Genomic DNA, 18,156 nt, shown 5'->3' on the forward strand with positions numbered 1-18,156 from the left:
ATTGGTAATACTACTGAAGGTCTGGTTAAATAAAAATCCTACCTCTCTACTGAGCAATGAGCCGTTTCCCCACCATCATCTTTCAAACAGCACTGCATGACAACGTCGACGACAGCGGACCGAGGAGAAGATGAAAGGGCAGCCCCCAAGAGCCCGAGACGCTGCCGTGCCAGCGGGGCCACGGAAGGCTGAGTGGCGAGGGGCCAGGGAGTTTCCGGCTTTGGGAGGGGGTGGCCTGGGGACCTCGGTGCTTTACGGGCAGCCAGCCCACGAGGCCGGCCCCCAGCAAAGCGCCCCATCCTGGGTTTTTCCCACCGGAGCCACCACGTTCCCGAGGGGTCCAGGGCAGCGGGAGGGGGCTGGGCGTGGACAGGGTGCATCTGGCTGCAGAAGGCACCAGGGTGGCGGGCCGCGGGGTGGTCCACGTTCCCAGGGGGAGGGGGTCCCAGAGGGAGGCCCCTGAGGGTGCCGGCGTCCCTCTGCCTGACACAAGCGTGCCCCAAAGGCTGCCAAGACTTGCAGGCAGAGTCTGGGAAGAGGGACAACTAGGCAGGCATGGGCTCGCCCCATCTCTGCCTCAGATGGTGGACGGGGCTGGGGGTGCCCGTGTGGCAGGGGACGCCTCGCCTGGGCCACCACGTTAAGGGCAGGCTGGGGTGCCAGAGAAAGGACGTGTCTGTGGAAGCTTCCACATCTTCTGTCCGGGTGCCTCACGCTTAGCTCAGGCCAAACCCTGGAGGGCGAAGAATGGACCCCCTCCTCCCTAGAGGCCTGGAGGCCGGCATCTCCCCTTCCAGCCCCAGGGGCACCCTTGCAGCACCCGGGGGAACAGACTCGGGGGGAGGGCATCCACAGCCCCCATGCCCACCCCCGCTCTGGGGCCTCTCTGGTGGGGAGCGGCGGGAAGAAGACAGGCACCGCAGAGCATCCCCTTCACGGGCTGAGAAGACAGGACTCTCCTCCCCAACCCCTACGCCCGGCCCCCCAAAAAAAAAGGAGTGCGAGGCGCGCAAATGGAAAGTACTCGGACCAAAGGGAGGACATTACAGTGCAAAAGAGGCCAGTTCAACCTGAGAGGCCCTGACCCCGCCCCCGCGCCAGGGGCAGAGGGCCTGCCTGCCTGGGTTGGGTGAAAGGTTCAGGGGTGGGTGCAGGGCTGGGTGGGGTGCCCTCAACCAGAGCAGGTGTTGATGGAGCTCCCACAAAGGGCCCCATCAGCCAGCCAAGACAACAGCCGGGCTGGCTGTCCCCGAGGGGCATCCAGCCCCGGCCCAAGGGTGCTGGCACTCAACGTTTCCTGACCCCAAGAGTCCTCTGGACAGAACAGCCAGCGAAGGGGCCTCTCTACCCAGAGCGTTCCAGAATGGACCATCTGCCCCCTGCCCCGAGCCATGCGCCCACAAGTCCCTCCTTCAACGTGCACAGCTGCCCAAGGACCCTCTGGGGAAAGTGACTCTCCTCTCCTCCCGTCCCTGTGGGCCTCCTTGGTGATGACCTCTGCCCTTGAGAGGTCAGCAGAGCCCAGGTCGGCATGGCCCTCCAGTGCTTCCAGGAGGGCCAGAGACCATGCTAGCCCCGGGGCTAGGACTGGGGACTGGGGTCAGCCTTGGCCCTGGGCACAGACTGCAAGATTTGGGGGTGGGGTGGGGGTTGGTTACCCAGGACTGGACAGGACCATGTGGGACAAGAAGCTGAAACCAGGACGATGCAAAGAGAGAAATGAGGTGGGGTGGGGTGGGCAGGTGACTCCAGTCCCTGCAGCCTTGAGGTGGCCCCAAAACCCTGCACAGAGGTCAGCTTCTGTTCTGACTGGCTCGGGGACAAAGTTGAAAGTCATCTTTGGAAACAGGGGTTGCTCACCCTTCATTCTGAGGGGAGACAAGGCTGCTTGCCCCAGAGCCCCTCCCGTCTTCCCAGGGGGCAGGTGGAGTCTTTTGCAATGAAATGCCAACCCCCCCCACCTGTCCCCTCCTCCCGATTGTGGGTGAGGCCGGGCTGGCAGGTTGCCAGCACACACAGGAGGCAGAGGGATCCCTGCAAACAGAGGACCTCGCGACAACAAAACAGTGACGGAACAAAGCCACCCTCTGACCGCTGTAGCTCCGGGGGCGGGGGCCTGAGACCCCGTGAGCCGCCCGGGCTCCCCCGGGGCTCACACCAGTTCCTGCCACTCCGGCTGCCACACCAGCATGGCCACTGCCCGGTCCAGTCGAGTAGTACTGAAAATAACGAGGGTGGCAGCACATTTCAGGCTTAGCAGTGACAGGCCACGCCCCCAAGTCCAAACATCCAGGCAGAGGAGGGGCGGGGCAGGCTCGGCTGAGAAGAGCTGGTGGCAGCCGGGCGGAGCGGCCGGACCAGCGGGTGCGAAGAAACGGCCACGGGCCTAAGTCATTTGGTGCGGGGCTTCCAGCATCTCCATGAGGAAGGTGTCGATGGGCGTGTCCCCGATGAGTTTGAAGAAGAAGAGGTGTTCCAGGCACTTGAGGCCGATGGAGCGCAGGGCCGGCAGACGAAGCAGCAGCTTTGCAAACCTGCGGGACAGGAGCCACGTGAGGGGCGGGCGGGCCCTCCCCTCCCACCCTCCGTCCTGGCGCCCGGCGGCCCCCTGGGGAAGGGACCAGGCTCACGGCCCCATCCCCCTGAGGCTGCCACGGCAGGAGACCCCCAGGGTGGAGATCCAGGATGAAGGTCCAGTGGCGAGACAGTGGCCGGGCTGGGGCAGGCTGAACAGGGTTTCGTGGGGAAGCTACGACACGTGAGCTTTCTCCAGTGCAAGAGGGAGCCACGGTAGGATTTTAAGCAGGAAGAAGGGCTACGAGAAGAGATCTGAGTACCAGCAATGCCCCTGGCTGCAGGGGCGCCAAAGGTGGAGCCGCTCCTGAGCTGGGAGCAGGTCTGAGCACCAACAAGCCCTTCTCAGCAAGGACCAGCCTCCAGGGGGCCCCATGCCAGCGTCCAGCTTCCCCAGAAAGAGCTCGGCCAGAGGCACCTGATGCCCAGACAGGGCGGGTGGGAGAGAAGGAGGCTCCTCGGGCCGTGCCCACCCCCTGGGGAGTTTCTGGGGAGGACGCTGGGTGGGGGAGGAACACAGGAAGACTTTGGGAGCCTCTTGGAAAAGGGACGCCAGGCTCCGTGGCCCGGCTGCCAAGGACAGTTGCCGTGGGGGGGTGACGGGGCCACGTGCCCCTCCAGTGACATCCACATCTGTCCCCCATGCCGTCCCCATCCCACGTGCTGCCTGGTCTCTCCACATGCCCCTCCAGGGGCCCCAGGGCCTCATTAATTATTAACAGTGTCTGTATTTCAGGGGGAAAAGCCCCGTGCTTGGCTGCAACACTACCCGCGTTTTAAAGGCAGAAACGCAGCTTAGAGGCTGGAACAGGGCCAGAGAACGAGCTGTTTTCTGCTGAGCTGGCGAGATGGGCTAGGGCGGGAAGCCAGGAAAAACAGGCGGGCCTGCCACCCCTCCTCTCATCCTCCTCCGGGAAGTTTCACTCTAAACCAAACCAGATGAGGCTGTGAGCAAGACAGTTAACCCTGTCTGGCCCGTGCGTGCCAGTCGGCGGGGCAGCCAGCGGGACAGGGAGGGGGTAGAATCAGGACAACAGATTTGGAGTGCTGTGAAGCCACTGATGCTTCCCCTTCCCCTGGACACCCACGGCACGCCCGGCACTGTGGACCCAGAAAGGAGACAATTCCAGCCCTTCCGGGGCCCACAGTCGGCCAGGAGAGACGGGCAGGTCTGCAGACCACGGCCATCTACTCTGCACACGCTTATAAACCACCTACTATGTGCTGGCGTCCTTCCCTGCTAGGGGTGAGCACGCCAGGCCCCTACCTCTAGCGGTTCCCTTTGGCAGGCGGAGGAAAGCACTGACTTCGTTCACGTGCTTTACAGCGACAAGCACCTACTGTGTGCCCGCGCTGGGCCCATCTTTTTGGTGGAGCTACAAGGAAGCGTGAGAGCGTGCCCGCTGAGGCCGGGAGAGCGCCTCAATCCCCCACTGCCCTGGGCGAAGGCAGGGTGTCGCCTTCTAATTCACAAGAGTGTCTGAAGGGCTGGTGGTGGGGTCCTGCCCTGGGCAGGGGGTCTGCAAAGAGACCCCGAGGTCCGTCCAGGCAGAGGCTGGGCCGAGGCTCACCTTCCTGGCTGCTCGGGGTACTTGTGTTTGCAGTACGCCTCCAGGGACGCGTAGACCTTCTCGCGAAGCGCCTCCACCTCGGCCGGGTTTGAGAGCCCCTTGGAGTCTGTGAGGGAGCAGGGGCCGCGGGTAAGAGCCCTGCCCGGGGAACCTGCCCCAGGGACCGAGAGCCCCGACTCAGACGAGGCTGCTCGAGCCCTGGCCCTGCCGCTTGCTTGCTGGCCACTTGACCTTGGGCCAGTCCCCTGACCTCCTGCCATTCAGCCCCATCTGTACAGTGGGATGGGCCTGCCCCCGGGGGCGGCTCCTGGTTACCAGGGCAACCGGGTGGACTCCAGAGGCCTCTGCTGCGTTGGGTCTCAGCCCCTTGGAGCCAGATGAAGGCTCCAAACCCTCTTGTACCTGAAAGAGCCAGACCCACGCTATGGGGGGCCCTGAAGCCATCCTGAGCCCTGGGACCCTGGCGGCAGGGGCCCAGTCTGGAAGGCTCTGCCTGTGGACGGAGATACCCGGGACCAGGGTCGCCCAAACCCCCAGGGCCCAGGGGTGAGGCTTAGAAGCACGGGCCGCCCCGGCTCATCTTCGTGAGCCGTCACAGGCCTCTCTCTGAGGCACTGAGAGCCCCCCGGCCGGGCAAAGCTTTGCTAATAAGCCCCCTGTGCTTTTTTTATCTCCTGAAGTTACCCAGCAAGCTGACAGCGGACGAGCCTCTCTCTCTCTCTCTCTCCCCACTGCCCCCGGACAGCAGCCACCACTGGGCATCTGGATTTGGGCTCACACAGCCCTGAGTCTGGCCCCAGCCAGGTCAGGCATGGTCCGTCCTAGTGGCTCAGAGGGCAGAGGCTAGAGCCTCCCTGCTGCTGGTCTGAAGCTGACGCAGCCTCCGGGGGCTCAGCCACGGAACAGGACTGCTGTCGGTTGGCCCGTGAGCCCCAGACCAGGGGGTCCCACACCGGCCCTGCCCTGGCTGGCTGATGTCCCAGTAGAAGCACTGCGGTCCAGTGTGAATGCCATGGTGGCTCGGGGTCCTGGGCACCTTGGGAACATGCCAGGCTCCGCTGCAACTGGGCTCCCCCAGGCCCTGGGGCTCTGCCAGCTCTGGACATCTCCCTTCTGTCCCCAGCAACCCCACGCCTGGGCCCCAACAGGTGAACCAGAGCCAGGAGCCAAGCCACGCACGACTTCAATGGGGATCCCGCCAGGCAGGGCCGAGACACGTGGCTCAGCCTCCCATGCCGGCAGGGTCACGGGCTCGAGCACAAAGCTGGGGAACACACGTCCCTGGCAACGGGCTGTCCCCCACGAGCGGATTCCATCTCCACCCCAGCCCGGCCCTCAGCACTGGAGCCGGTGGAGGGCAAGGAGTCAGGGCCCATGACCCCTAGGGCCGTCCCATCCTCCCACCGCCTGGTCAGCTCCCTGCACCTCCCCCTAGAAGCCCTCAGCAGCCCCAAGCCTGTCCCCGGTGTCCCCGTCCACCCCCCAAAACATCCGGGCTCCAGAACTCCGGCAGCAGAAGCGCGCGAAGAGGCCGTCTCCTCTGGAGCCCAGGATGCCGGTGCGAGTGGGGCCTCGCTTTGGACACAGCGCCCAAAGGCCCGGCCAGAGGCCTCACCGAACCGCAGAGGATGAGCTCGGCTGCGCAAGCCTTGCCCGACCTTCACGAGGGCCTTGGGAAGAAGGTGGCATGGCTGTGCCCCCATCGTAAGAGAGACACCGAGGCTCGGAGAAGGGGCAGGTCGCCGACGCTGCAGCGCCCGTGAGCAGTGGGGCTGGGCTGAGAGCCCGGGGACTCTAGTCCCCCAGGTGGGCTGACACCCAGGCCTGGACAGCAGGTGAAACGGCAGGAAGGCAGTACCGGGGTTGAAGAGGACGATGGCGCGCAGGCAGCCCAGCTCCGTCTTGTCCATCTGCATGTCCCGCATCTTGGACACCAGCTCCGTCAGCACCCTGCGGGGGAAGCAGGCAAATGCCGACGTCCCAAGTCAGACCACGACCCTCACAGGACCCGCCAGGAACCCCAAAGCGCTCGGGAGGCCCGCTGTGGGCCTGGAGGGCAGCTGAGAAGAGCCAGGAGACCGGGGGAGCTGCCCAGCCTGTCCCACCCCGCCCCGGGGGCGCCATGCCTCTTCCTCGAGAAGGTCTGCGAATGGGATTTTATCCTGGGGGGCCAGAGACTAAAGAGGAACCTCGTGACAGCCGGGGCGAGCCAAGGCCCCGCACGTCCGGGGCAAAGCCCACTGCCACACGTCCCCACGGGGATGCAGACCAGACACGGCGGCCTGAGCACCGCATTCCTGCCGCTCCCCGGAGTCCGCCCGCAGGAAGGCATTTCCCCAGCTCCTGGGCTTCCTGGCTCCTTCCTTGCAGCCGGAGCAGGTTCCGTCCCACTTCCCGACACCAGCCACTTATTACATTCCCATCACCGTCACCTCTCTAGCAGCTGGAACCACAGAACTGTCAGCTGGGTGCGTGACTGGGGCTGCACTTCTAAACATGCCCCCAGAGGGACGTGCTCCCCAAAGAAGCCGTCTGTGGGCAATAAACCCCGTGCTCCACAGCCCCTTTTGGTGGCACTTCTGTACACGAGCTCGTTAAAGGCCCTGAAACGTCCTGTGGCAAAGACACATCCCTACACTGTCTAAACACCAGTGCTTGCCCACAGTACGTGGTGCCCCTCTGTTCTCCCTGAGCTGTCCCACGGGGCAGCAGGGCTCCCACATTTATCCCCGGGGGGCTACAGGAGGGGCTTCTGCTGCTCCCCTCTAACTTCAAGGCTCCTGTACTCGGGGGCTCGCCTGGGACCCCTCCCACCACCATCCCCACCCCCCACGCCCTGCCACCCCCTCCTTCCCACTCACCACTCCTGTACCACGCCCCCCACACCCGAGGGACCCTGGGACGCCCCTCCCCAGCCCTTCCCACTCTGGCTGGCTGAGCTGACACCCAGGTCCCCAGGTCCCCAGGTCCCCAAGTCCTCCGGGCTCTTAGGCAAGGCCCAGAGACAGGAATGAGTAGCTCCTGTCCGCCCTGCCTGGTGCAGCACAGGTGGGCCATGATTCTGGAGGCACTTGAACGGAGCCCCCTGCCCACCACCCAGCACTGGCCCCCTGGCTGTGTGCCGAGGGGCAGAGAGCGGTGTCTCCACCGGGGACACGCCAGAAGCAGCGCTGAGATGCAGCCGGGCACCCGGGGACAGGGTGCGCGCGGGCTCACAGGCGCTGCGATGCTTTTAGTCTCAGCTCGTAAGAGTCTCCGCCGCACCCGACGTGACAGCGCCACGGAACAGCATCTACGGCACAGTCTCCCTTTGCATTAAAAATAGGGCAGCTTTCCTTCCCACGGGCAGGACTTGAAAACATACTTGGAGAAGAGTAAACCAGAAACGTCAGCTGCGGCTGTCGGGTGTCCCCAGAGGGATTTTAACCTCAGTCCTTGCACATCTCTGTATCTCCACAAGTATAACCCTCGTGAACAGGACAAAGGCCAAGCAGGTCAGGGCCGTGGGCTGGGCTGGGCCCCCACCTGTCAAAGATGGCGCCCACCCCCGCGCTGTGGGCGCTATTGCGGTGGACGTGCAGCCCGGTGGCCAGGAGGATGCCGTCCTTCACGGCTATGGAGCGGTGGGAGAAGGAGGCGATGAGCAGCTCGTTCCAGCCTGCGGCAGGGAGAACACACGGTCACTGCTGTCTCCAGACCCCCGGGCCGCCCTGCCCCCGACCCCCGTTGGACCCCCCAGAGGCAGCTCTCACCCTCCCAAGCCACGGTTCCCAAAGTGGGCTCCATGAAACCCCGAGCCCACGACCGTTCCACAGAAAGGAAGTTCCCAAGCATGGACGTTTGGGGGATGCCTCTACAGTGCGTGCAGTAAAGGCCCTGAGAAGTCCTGCACAGAGCATGTCCTGTAGCGTAGTTTAACCCAGGCTCCCCAACTAGGGTGCCAGGGAAGTCTCTCTCTGCAAGTGCCAGACACTTGTGCCACGGAGCACAAGGGAGCTCCCAGGACCCCCTCCAGGCGGCCCCGGAGCAGCTGCCGCCAGTCTGGCCCCCCACGGCAAACTCCCAGAGACTGACATTTTGTGGATGCCACAAAACAGTAAATTATTGAGCTGAAACAAGGTGTGTTTAGAGCCAAAGGCCAACTCGCCGCTCTGTCTACGTGAGGCCCTAGCGCACCCAGAGTAGGTGCAAGGGCTACAAAGAGGGATGGAAACGATTCTGTGAGCAAGTGTTTCAATGACCCTATGAACCGAACAGCATGAATCATCCCACAAGACTGTCACTAGTGACCGTCACAGCCACCACTCCTGAGTGCCCTGAAGGTTCTGGGCTGGTGGCTGCCAGTATCACAAGGATCATCCCATTGAATCCGGATTCAACCCTACAAAGCAAGTATTGGCCCCATTTATTATACAGAGGAAAATTGAGGCCCGGGGAGAGGAGGGGGCTGCCTGGTCAGTGAATCAGAATGCCCTCCAACCCCTGGCCCCAGACTTTCCCAATCCCTACGGGTCTGACGGCTCTGGGTGTTGGGTTTTGTGCCCCGGAGTGAAAACTCCTTTGGGCACGGGCTCTCCCCGCCCCCAGGTTCAGCGCGAGGGACACCCCGCTGGCCAAACACCAGGGCCGAGGACCAGAGCTCTGCGAGGGGCCAGACCAGCCCCCCAGCGCCTGCCCTACCTGCCCCTCTGCGATCACTCTGCCTCTCTCCCTCCCATCCCCCACTGAGGCCCGCCCAGCCCCTTCCTACCTCTGACCCTGCTGCCACCTGTCCTCCTGCCCCAAGAGTGGGCCCAGCAGGCGCTGGGCTGGCCCGATGCTCCCGTGGCCCCCAGCACAGGCCCGGAGCACGCAGGTCAGCAGGGGAACACCGCAGGGCCCAATGCGCACGTATGGACTGGGGGGGCGGGGCTCCCGCCCAGCACCTCCCAGCTGGCCTGTCCCTACTGTCTCTCTGGCAGGAGCTTTGCGCCAAGGTCCCCAGTGTCCCAGCAGAAACCGGCTTCCACGCGGCAAGGCCGTCATGCCCACTTTCCAGATGAGAGAACGGCCTGGAGGGCGGGCGGCTGCCTCGTCGGGACTCCAAAGCTGCCGCTCCCATCCCCCGCCCCCGCCCGCCCCCGGGTCCCAGGATCTCCCTCACCACCTGTTCGGCCGTGGGGTGTGTGCTGAGCACCGAGCGAGCTGTTTTTGCACCAGCTTCGCGCAACGCAAGCCCAGCCTGGGAAAGGGGCTGCGGCCTGAGTCGGGGGAGAAGGCAGAACACACAGACCCCCAAGGGCAGCCCTTGCTGGACATGCTCACCCCTCCCTCTCCACAGGTCCCCCAGACGGCCCGTCACCCCTCTGAAGGCCACCAGGAGAGACCCCAAACTGAATCCTTCCTTATGAGGGAGGGGAGGAAAACCCAGGCTGCGGTGGGCAGTGCTGGAGCAGAAGCCCCGGCCCGTGCCCCCTTCCCCTGCGGCCCCACACAGCAGCAGGAAGGCCGCGTCCCACCCGCGGGGCCCCAGAGCCCCCGCCCCTCTCCTGTCCACGCCTGCCCAGCCCCCGCCAGGCCCGGCCACTCACCTGCCCGCAGCAGGATGACCTGGTCGTCCAGGGGCAGCTCGGAGAAGTGCGGGATCCGCTTGGCCCACTCCACCAGGGTGAAGAGCTGTTTGTCCGCCGCTTGGCAGATGTTGGTGACAGGGTCATTGGGCTGGGGGAAGGGGCACCGCGGTGAGCACCGAGCAGAGAACGCGGCCCCAGACCAGGCCCCGCCACACGCCTTACCCGGCAGCGGCGGCTCAGTAACGCCCCCAGTGACACCCACGTCCTATACCCCAGAACCTGCTAATGCGCCACCTTACCCGACAAAGGGAACTCTGCAGATGCGGCCGAGTTAAGGGTTTTGAGATGGGAGGTTACCCTGGAAGAAGTGGGTGGGCCCAGTGCCATCACGAGGGTCCCTACTGGAGGGGGGAGGAGGTCAGAGCAGAGAGAAGGCGTGAGGACGGAGGCCGAGGTCGAGGAGGGAAGACGCTGCCGGCCCCGAAGCCGGAGGAAGGGCCGGGAGCAGAGGAACGCAGGCAGCTCCGGAGCGGGGACAGGCCGGGCAGCAGCTTCTCCCCGAGAAGGGCCAGCCCTGCCGATGCCCTGACTTGGCCCAGGGACACTGAGCTCTGACGTCTGACCTCAAGAAGCATAAGATACTAAACTCTGTGCTGTCTTAGGCACTTGATGTGCGGTCACTTGTCCTAGCAGCCACAGGAAGGACACCGTGCTACGACCCACTCAGTCCCCACCGCAGCCCCGGGGGCTGGGGCCGGGTGACCCCGTGTCACAGGCCGGACTAAGGGGTGGCACACAGAGAGGGTACATCAGAGGCCCCTCCAGAAAGTTCTAGCCAGAAGGGGACGCCCCGGTCATTCTCAGAGACGAGGAAACCTGGGCGGCCTCAGTGGTACCCTGCTGCTCCCGGCTCCAGCCTGTGGGGCTCGGGTGGAGAACCCTCTGGGCCCGGAGACGGGGGGACCGAGGCCCGTGCACGGGATGTGGAAACCCCTCATTCCAGAAACCATGACGGTCAGGCAGCCACACGGGGGAGGCCCCCTCGGAAGAGCTTCCCCTGACAGAAACCATCCGCCCTCCAGTGACGTAGCCTAAACAACCCAGCCCCGTGAAGGGCCTGCTGAGGGCTCTCGTGGGAGGCCCGGTGACAAACCGGCACCGAGGCCACCAGGGTGGACAGAGCCAGGCGTGCAGAAAGGGGACCTGGGACCCCGGGAGAGGCGGCAGCCGGGGAGCGTGGCCAGTTGGTCCGCGGACCTCAGGGGGAAGGGGCAGACAGGCACCAGCCACTGGGCGCCCCCGCCTCCACCTGCTCTGCAACAAACCTCCCAGGAGCGTCAACCAGAAGTCCACACACTCGCTGGGCCCCGGACACCACGTGCCCAGGACACCCTGCGGGCATCGCCCACCCCATCCCGTCTGATGGACAGCGGCAGCCACAGGCACTCACACGAGCGAAACACCCAGCAGCTAGCGTGCCAGAGGCCGGGGCCAGGTTCTCGCCGGAGCCACTGCGGCCAGGCTGCACTCCCCGGGGACCGTGCTCCTTGCCCTTCCACGCCGCACGGCAGCCCCTCGAGGTGCGAGCGCAAGCCTGATGGTGGGGGGCATGGGGGAGCCATGCAGGGGGAAGCGGGGGGCATGGGGAAGACCCGAGGAGAGACCCAGGGGTCGGGCCTTCTCCCTGGGCACCGGCCAACAGCCCCCTCCGAGCCCTCAAGGGGCCCAAAGCAGGCCCGGGGCACAGGCCGTCACCCTGAGCCACTCCCGGGCAGGCTGGGGCCTTGTAGGTGAGCACAGTCGTGCCTAGAGCTGGGGGCGACGTCTGCCTGCACAGTGGGTGCAGGACTAGGCCTGGGGGGCTGCCCTGGGGGAGGGGCCTCCAGCTCTGCCCTGCTCCGTCCCGCAGGGTGGTCTCCAGCGAGTACTTGACTTCTCCGAGCCTGGATTCCCACTCAGAGACAAAACAGGCCTCGTTCAGCGGCAGTTTCTGGAGCTCCAGCCCGTGCCTGAGAGGGCGGGACCTTCCCTGTCCTAGGAGGTGACAGCGGGATCCCCAGGCAGAGGCCCGAGGCTGCCCCAGGGCAGAGAGGTGTCGCCCGTGTTGAGAGAAGGAGCCTAACGAGCCGTCCCCAGAGGGGGGGACCCAGGCCAGCCCAGCGCAAGCTGCGGCACGAGGGCAGACCCTCTGCCCGGCCGGCCCGCCTGCCTGTCCCCTAGACCCCCCTCTGCCTGCTCTGAATTCGTGGAGCGAGAAGGCGGCAGATTTGTTTTCTTCCCAATAACGTCCTTACTTGACAAAATTAAAAGCTGGCAGCCCAGGACTTCTCTTTCGGGGTTTCGACTCAGTCGTGAAGCCCTCCCCACCCCGCACTGGGACCGGAGAGGGGGCGTGGGGTCGGGCCGGACCACAGACCAGACGGACTGCTGAGCATCACAGCCAACGGGAGTCATTCTACAAGAGGCCGAGAGGCGGCACGCCCAGGAGAGGGCCCGCCTTCCCTGGCACGCAGCCGAAGCGGGCGTCTCAGAGGGGCCGTGGTCCTGGGGCATCGCAGTGCGGGGCAGCAGGGCGGCCTGCGACCCCCCACAGATGAGACGGGACCCTCACACTCGGAGATGGGGGTGGGGGCCACGTGAGAGCACCTACGGGCAGGGCAGGGTCCTGTGGAACAGCCTGAAGGCAAGGATGGAGAATTAACCCACCGCACACGCTGCGGCGTGGCCCCCACGTGCTAGGGGCCGTGAAGAGTAACATCAGGGGCTCTGAGCCCACAGGACAGGGGCACCAGTGGGGTCAAGAGAGAAAGGGGCTCCGCGAGGAAGTGACACCTCTCTGAGGCTGAAGCCCGAGGAGGAACAGAGGGAGCGGCACACGCAAAGGCCCCGGGGTTGGGGGTAGGGAGCTGGGCAGGTGTGTCCGGTGCCGTCTGGGCCACCGTGAGCCAGGGAGACCTCAGGGCAGGTCACAGGGCTGTGGTCCCACCCTGACCACACACGGGAGACACAGACATAGTCTGGACCTAACGCTGCCCGCAAACCTGGGGCAGACAAAGAACCCCTGAAACCCGGCTGGACGATGGGCCAGAGACAACACGAAGCTTGAAGGTTACCATCAAGTCCTGGGCTTTGAGACGAACAACCAAAACCTCACCCACCCGACTGGGGACATTACAGAGGGGGTCTCCCTCCCAGGAGCGCGCCGGGGCCACAGTCCCCAGAGCAGGGCGGGTGTGCACTCACCGAGCTGGGGTTCAGCCCCACGTTTGCCTCCACGTACGTCTCGGTCTTGGGTTCGACGGCCAGCTCGGCCTCCAGGATCTTCTCCACCGGCATGTCCTCGTTGGCGCTGCTCGTGGACTCCACCTCGTTCTCAGCCCGGTCCTTGCCCCGCTGCCGTTCCTCCTGAACAGCTGAGGCACGGGGAGGCTTCCAGTCAGCCCGCAGCTCCCGCGGCAGCCCCTCCGCCGCCAGGGCCCGAGCAGCGCGCCCACAAGCTGGCCGGGGCCGGGGAGCAGGATGCTGCTGAGAGCCGGCCAGACTGCGGCCCCCTTCTCTGCCCCAAGCCTGGCCTCCTGGAGGCTGTGCGCTCTGAGAACAGAACACGCTGCCTCTCATTAATTCATTCACCCAGGACCCGCCCAGGGCCAGGGCAGATGGGACCCAGCTCTCAGGACACTGACAGTTCAACAAGGAGCTCAACGTGGAGTGAGAAGGGCTTTGATGGGCTACGGACTGAGGCAAAGCCAGGAAGGCTTCCCGGAAAAAGTGACAATGAAATTGAAGGAACGGGAAAAATAGGGAGAGCAATTCAGGCAGGAGAGGTAGCGCGTGTCAAGGTCTAGAACCGGAGCACAAATGCTGCTGATGAAAGGGCCTCTCACGTCAGCTAGGGAGCAGAACGAGGGGTGCAACGGTGGGGAGCGTGGCCGAGAACAGGGTCCAATGTGCCCCAGGAAAAAGATGGGGTGAGATGCAGATCTCTGATAGTCCCTTTCTGCTGCGGGGAGGAGAGGGGCTGGAGGAGAGCACAAGCTGGGTCAAACCCAGGCTTGAGACGGGACAGCCCGGGCCGGCCGGGCAGGTGCGGGGGTCCAGCACGAGGGTAGAACCTGAGCAGACGCTGCAGTCGGGGCAGCCTAGTTTCTGGGAACCCAGGGAGAGAAGCTGACGGGAGGAGGCGGAGAGGGAACGGTTCATTCCAACACATCCCCGCGGAGACCCAGGTGGGAGGGAAGGCCGAGGGGACCAGGCACCCCACGGCTGGGCGTTCACAGACCCTCGACTTCACAGCCCGTGCAGCTCAAGCCGCCCTTTCCCAAGACGGGCCGAGACCTCCCTGAGGTCACCCAGCAGGCCCAAGGCGACGCTGAACCAGAGCCAGGCTGTGGACCCCACCCAGAGCCCCGCAAAGACACAAGAAGGCTCCCGGGGGCTTCTGCAGCGCCCTCTGCTGACCCTCACACCCCCACTTCCTCTGCTGGGGACACCAAGAGCCCTGGACCCAGGGAAAGGAGGCCTGGCGGGGTGGGAGAGGCTGCCCACACAGCACCAGCACGGGGGAGCCCCTGGGCGTATTGGTCCTGTGCCTCCCCAGGGACGCGCCAGATGCCACTAAGCGAGGGCCGCGGCACCAGGACGGGGCCCACCACCGCCGCCGGCCGCCCTCCCTTGGTCCTGCTCTGCTGAGCCAGAGCAGATGTCCAGACGTCCCCCGACACTCCCAGGGCGCCCACGGCCTCCTCAGGACCAGCTCCTCAGCCCCCACCCCACACAAGGCTTCCTGGGGCCCCTGGAGACCCCAAGGCAGAGCAGGAGCTTATGCGAGGCGACTTCCCGAGGGCTGCAGTGAAACTTCTCACACACTCCCAGCCCCACCGAGGGGAAGGCCCTGCACGCAGCCCCCAGCATGGAGCCTTCCGGAAGCCGGGAGGGTGCGGCCCCTCGGGGGACTTCCCACGTGCCATCACCCCTCTGGGCCTCAGTCGAGGCTTACCGTCCCCTGCAGGAAGTCTGGACCGGGCAAAACACAGTGCCCTGTTCCCGCAGACGCCGCTGTCACGGGACTGCCCCCCACCCCGCGTACCTCCAGACCCACCTGCCTTGCCCAGCTCCGGGGCCCGAGCTCGGGGCTGCCTCACCCCGGGCCCTCTCACCCTTGGCCTCGGGTGGGTCTTGTAAACGCAGGGGACCAGCAGGAGGGAGGAGGGGGTCCGTGGCTCTGGTGCCCGCCCTGCCCAGCCACGATTCTCAGCGGCCACTTTCTCCTCAGGCCACAGCTCTAGGGGCTCTGCCGGCCCACCCCCGCTCCGTCCTCCAAGCCTGGGGGTGTGAGGGCTCCCCTCTCTTGCTCCCTGGGGGTCCCCCGGGCCCGTGCGATTCTTGGAACACCGCCCACAGCTCTGCAACAGTCCACGTGGACCCCTCTCCAACACGCCAGCCCCGCCAACGACCGTTCAGACCCTCTCCGGGCCGCGGGGCTCCCTGAGGGCCGGCCCTGCATCCTTCCCGCATCCACAAATGGCTATTTATGGATGGCCCCTGCCAGGGGCTGCGCTCTCCGAGACGCAAACGCTGACTCGAGTGAGAGATTTTCCATCCGTGTGGCGAGACTCGGGACAGAGGGCTGGCCCATGCTTCAGATCCACCAGCTGGGCCCTGGAGCCAGGCGGGAGTCAGAGCTTTTGCAAGCCTGGTGTTTCTGGAAAGTCTGACAGCCGGTGGGGCTGGGTGGGGAGCTCAAGCTGGCCGGCCTGGCTCTGGCCCCTTCCGACACGGCGGATGCTAGGCTGGAGCAGGGCACCTCCTCGTGTCGCCGTCTGCTACGAGGGGACGGGGTCACAGACCAGAAGAGTGGACCCGGTGGGTGGCAGCCACACAGGCTGATCTGGACCAGCATCCGGAGTGATGGGGACCCTGGCAGGCCGGTGTCCCTGAGACCCTGAGGGTGGGGGTCCCCAGGGTCTGTCCTCTGAACAGAACCCTAAATCCTCAGAGCTGGGACACAGCTGAGAGGCACGTTTGAGCAGGTGGGGAAACAGGCCCAGAGCACCAAAGGGGTGTGGCTGAGCCCTCAGGAGAACAGGCGGCTTAAAGCTACAGGCTCTGGAATCAGACGCTGCTCTGCCCAGCTGCTGTGTGTCCCCGGGTGAGTCCCTAGCCTCTCAGTGCCCCAGCTTCCCCAGCCACAGAGTGACGAGGTCGGCACCGGCCTCCAGGCTGGATCCGAGGTCGGCACCGGCCTCCAGGCTGGATCCGCAGGAGGCACCCTCGGGACACTTGCGGCTTCGTCCCCGCGCACGGCCCCCATGACGCGGCCCAGTTAAGGGGCTCTCCTCCCCTTCCAGACGGGACAGGGTGGCAGGTGGGGGTCCCTCAGCACTTGCCTCCTACGTGGGGGCGTCCGGAATTAATTAGCGAGCGCTCTGTGAAGCGCTCTGAAGCCATGAAGGGCCGGGCCGCTCTGAGCAGCATCGTTACAAATGTTATTGTTTTATTTAAACACGGGAGCGCCGGGAAGCCTCGGGTGGGAGGCGTCGGCCAAGACAGGGCCTCGTTATCCTCCCAGCCCCGAGCCACAGGCAGAGGGGCCGGCACAGGGAGGGGACGCTGCCGGGAGGGCAGAGGAGGCCGGGCCCCCACGCCGGGGATCCCCAGGGAAGCCCCCGGGGCCGACCCTCCCCCAGCAGCCGAGCACACGCCTGGGAGGGACACTCAACGCCCAGCATAAGCGGGGTCCCCGGCGTCAGGAGACAGCTGGTGCCGGACGTCCCGGGAAGCAGCAGCCCACAGCCAGGGTGGGACCCCCGCCCCGTGACCTGCACAGTGCCCACTGCCGCCCTCCGGCTCCTGGGGCCGGGCAGGAAGCCGCGAGGTGGGAGGGGTGTCTGGGCGGGGTGGGGGTGGGGGGACCACAGGCCTGCCACCTCCTTTGCTTTGGCACCGCCGGCGGCTGGGCCCTTCCTCCATCCCCTGTATGGCCCCCGGGGCAGGCAGGGCTGCACTTCTCCAAGGGCTCTGGCCCGGCTGCCTCTTCTCAAGGCCGGCGGGGCATGTCCCTGTCAGAGGTCCCAGGGCTAGTTATGTCCCTCGAGCTCGGAGGACACATCCCTCCTTCCCTCAGGGGGCTCAACCCAGGACAAGCCGCCTGCACACAAGAATGATCACGTGCGACATACACGGGCACGCACACGGCTTCACACACACGCACACACGCTGCGGCCCCCACTCTCTGACCCCACCAGCCGCCAGGCGCGGGGCTGGCACCCGCCACGTTCCCCCCAACAGGCCCTTCGGGGAGCCTGCCGACACCCCCATGCACCGCGTGGAAACTGAGGCTCGGAGAGGCAAGGCCACGCGCCCCACCTGCACAGGGAGGCGGGGGAACCAGCGCGGGCCTCTCCGCAGCCGCTGCGGGGCCACGCATGCATCAGGCACTGCCGTTTCCACACCCCAGTCCCTCGGAGGCAGAGGACGGGGCGCAGGAAGGAAACGGGGAGAGGCCTTCCTCAGAGAGGAAGAAGGAAGCAGAGGCGGGGCAGCGGGTGACCCTCCAGCCTGCTGCTGTCAGGTCTCCCCCGTTCAGACGGGAGCACAGCCAGGCCCCCGAGCCCCGCAGCTGCACGCCCAGGGGACAGGCCCGGGCTCAGCCTGGGGAGGGCCGGCCCGCGGGGCAACTCCCACCTGGGCCCCACCAACCCCGGAATGCTGCGGAACGAGCCCCCAGGGGCTGCGTGTGTGCGCATGCCCCTGTCGTTGCCCGACACGAGACGCCGTGGGCCTGCCGCGTCCCTCCTTACCAGCGCGGGGGCAGGGTGCCCGTCGGCCCTCCCTGCGGTCGGCCGGTCCAGGGGCCAGCCCCAAGCCTGTGCCCCACCTGCCCCAGGGGTGTGATCACAAGCCTCTCCCAGGGGTCGTGCGGCACCGAGGCCGGTCAGCATGGCCGCCCGTGTGGGGCTGGCACCTAGGAGGGCTCAGGCCGGCCCTGGGGGCGGACAAGCCACATCCTGTGTGCTCCCGGCCAAGGCTGGGGTGGCACTCCAGGCCCCCGTCCCCCTGGGCCCCACTGTGCCCCAACTCATGCTGCCACCAGCCCTGCCACCGCCAGGGAGCCCACCTGGCGGGGGTCGCCCGAGGACAGCAGAGAGGAAGGAGGCTGCCTCAGGTCCAAGCCCCCTGCAGGGCCGGCACTGAGGCTGCGCCGGGTCCACCCGTCACTCCTCCCGAGAGCGAGGCAGTGGGCCGGGCCCCGCAGGCGACGGGAAGCACGATGACGGGTGCTGCCACCCACACCAGGACAGAGCCTCCTCCCCTGGCCCCAGGGCTCGCGGGCCGCACGGTGGCGGCAGTGAGGAGAGTTTTACGTTGTGTTGGGAACAGGAGAGGGCGGTGTAGGAGGATCCTGACCGCCTGCTTGTGACTTATAAATCCAGCAAGAGGCAAGCGGGGGGGGGGGGGCC

At 65.9% G+C, this 18,156-nt stretch overlaps 1 protein-coding gene across 4 annotated transcripts in view; it reads right to left on the bottom strand.

Moving 5' to 3' along the window:
• Nucleotides 1-999: 999 nt before the first annotated feature.
• The window catches only part of RXRA (retinoid X receptor alpha), a 58,171-nt gene continuing 41,014 nt past the window's right edge, over nucleotides 1,000-18,156 (bottom strand). For all 4 annotated transcript variants that reach the window (XM_024762790.1, XM_024762791.1, XM_024762793.1 and 1 more), the window contains exons 5-10: nucleotides 12,941-13,110; nucleotides 9,716-9,845; nucleotides 7,671-7,803; nucleotides 6,004-6,095; nucleotides 4,146-4,251; nucleotides 1,000-2,534 (exon numbers count right to left, since the gene is read on the bottom strand). In XM_024762790.1, coding sequence (XP_024618558.1) covers nucleotides 2,387-2,534; nucleotides 4,146-4,251; nucleotides 6,004-6,095; nucleotides 7,671-7,803; nucleotides 9,716-9,845; nucleotides 12,941-13,110 — 779 coding nt within the window. In that variant the 3' untranslated portion in view covers nucleotides 1,000-2,386. The remainder of the gene's footprint in view (nucleotides 2,535-4,145; nucleotides 4,252-6,003; nucleotides 6,096-7,670; nucleotides 7,804-9,715; nucleotides 9,846-12,940; nucleotides 13,111-18,156) is intronic.

Source organism: Neophocaena asiaeorientalis, unplaced genomic scaffold (genome assembly GCF_003031525.2).
Source record: "Neophocaena asiaeorientalis asiaeorientalis breed wild unplaced genomic scaffold, Neophocaena_asiaeorientalis_V1.1 scaffold78, whole genome shotgun sequence".
NCBI lineage: Eukaryota > Metazoa > Chordata > Mammalia > Artiodactyla > Phocoenidae > Neophocaena > Neophocaena asiaeorientalis.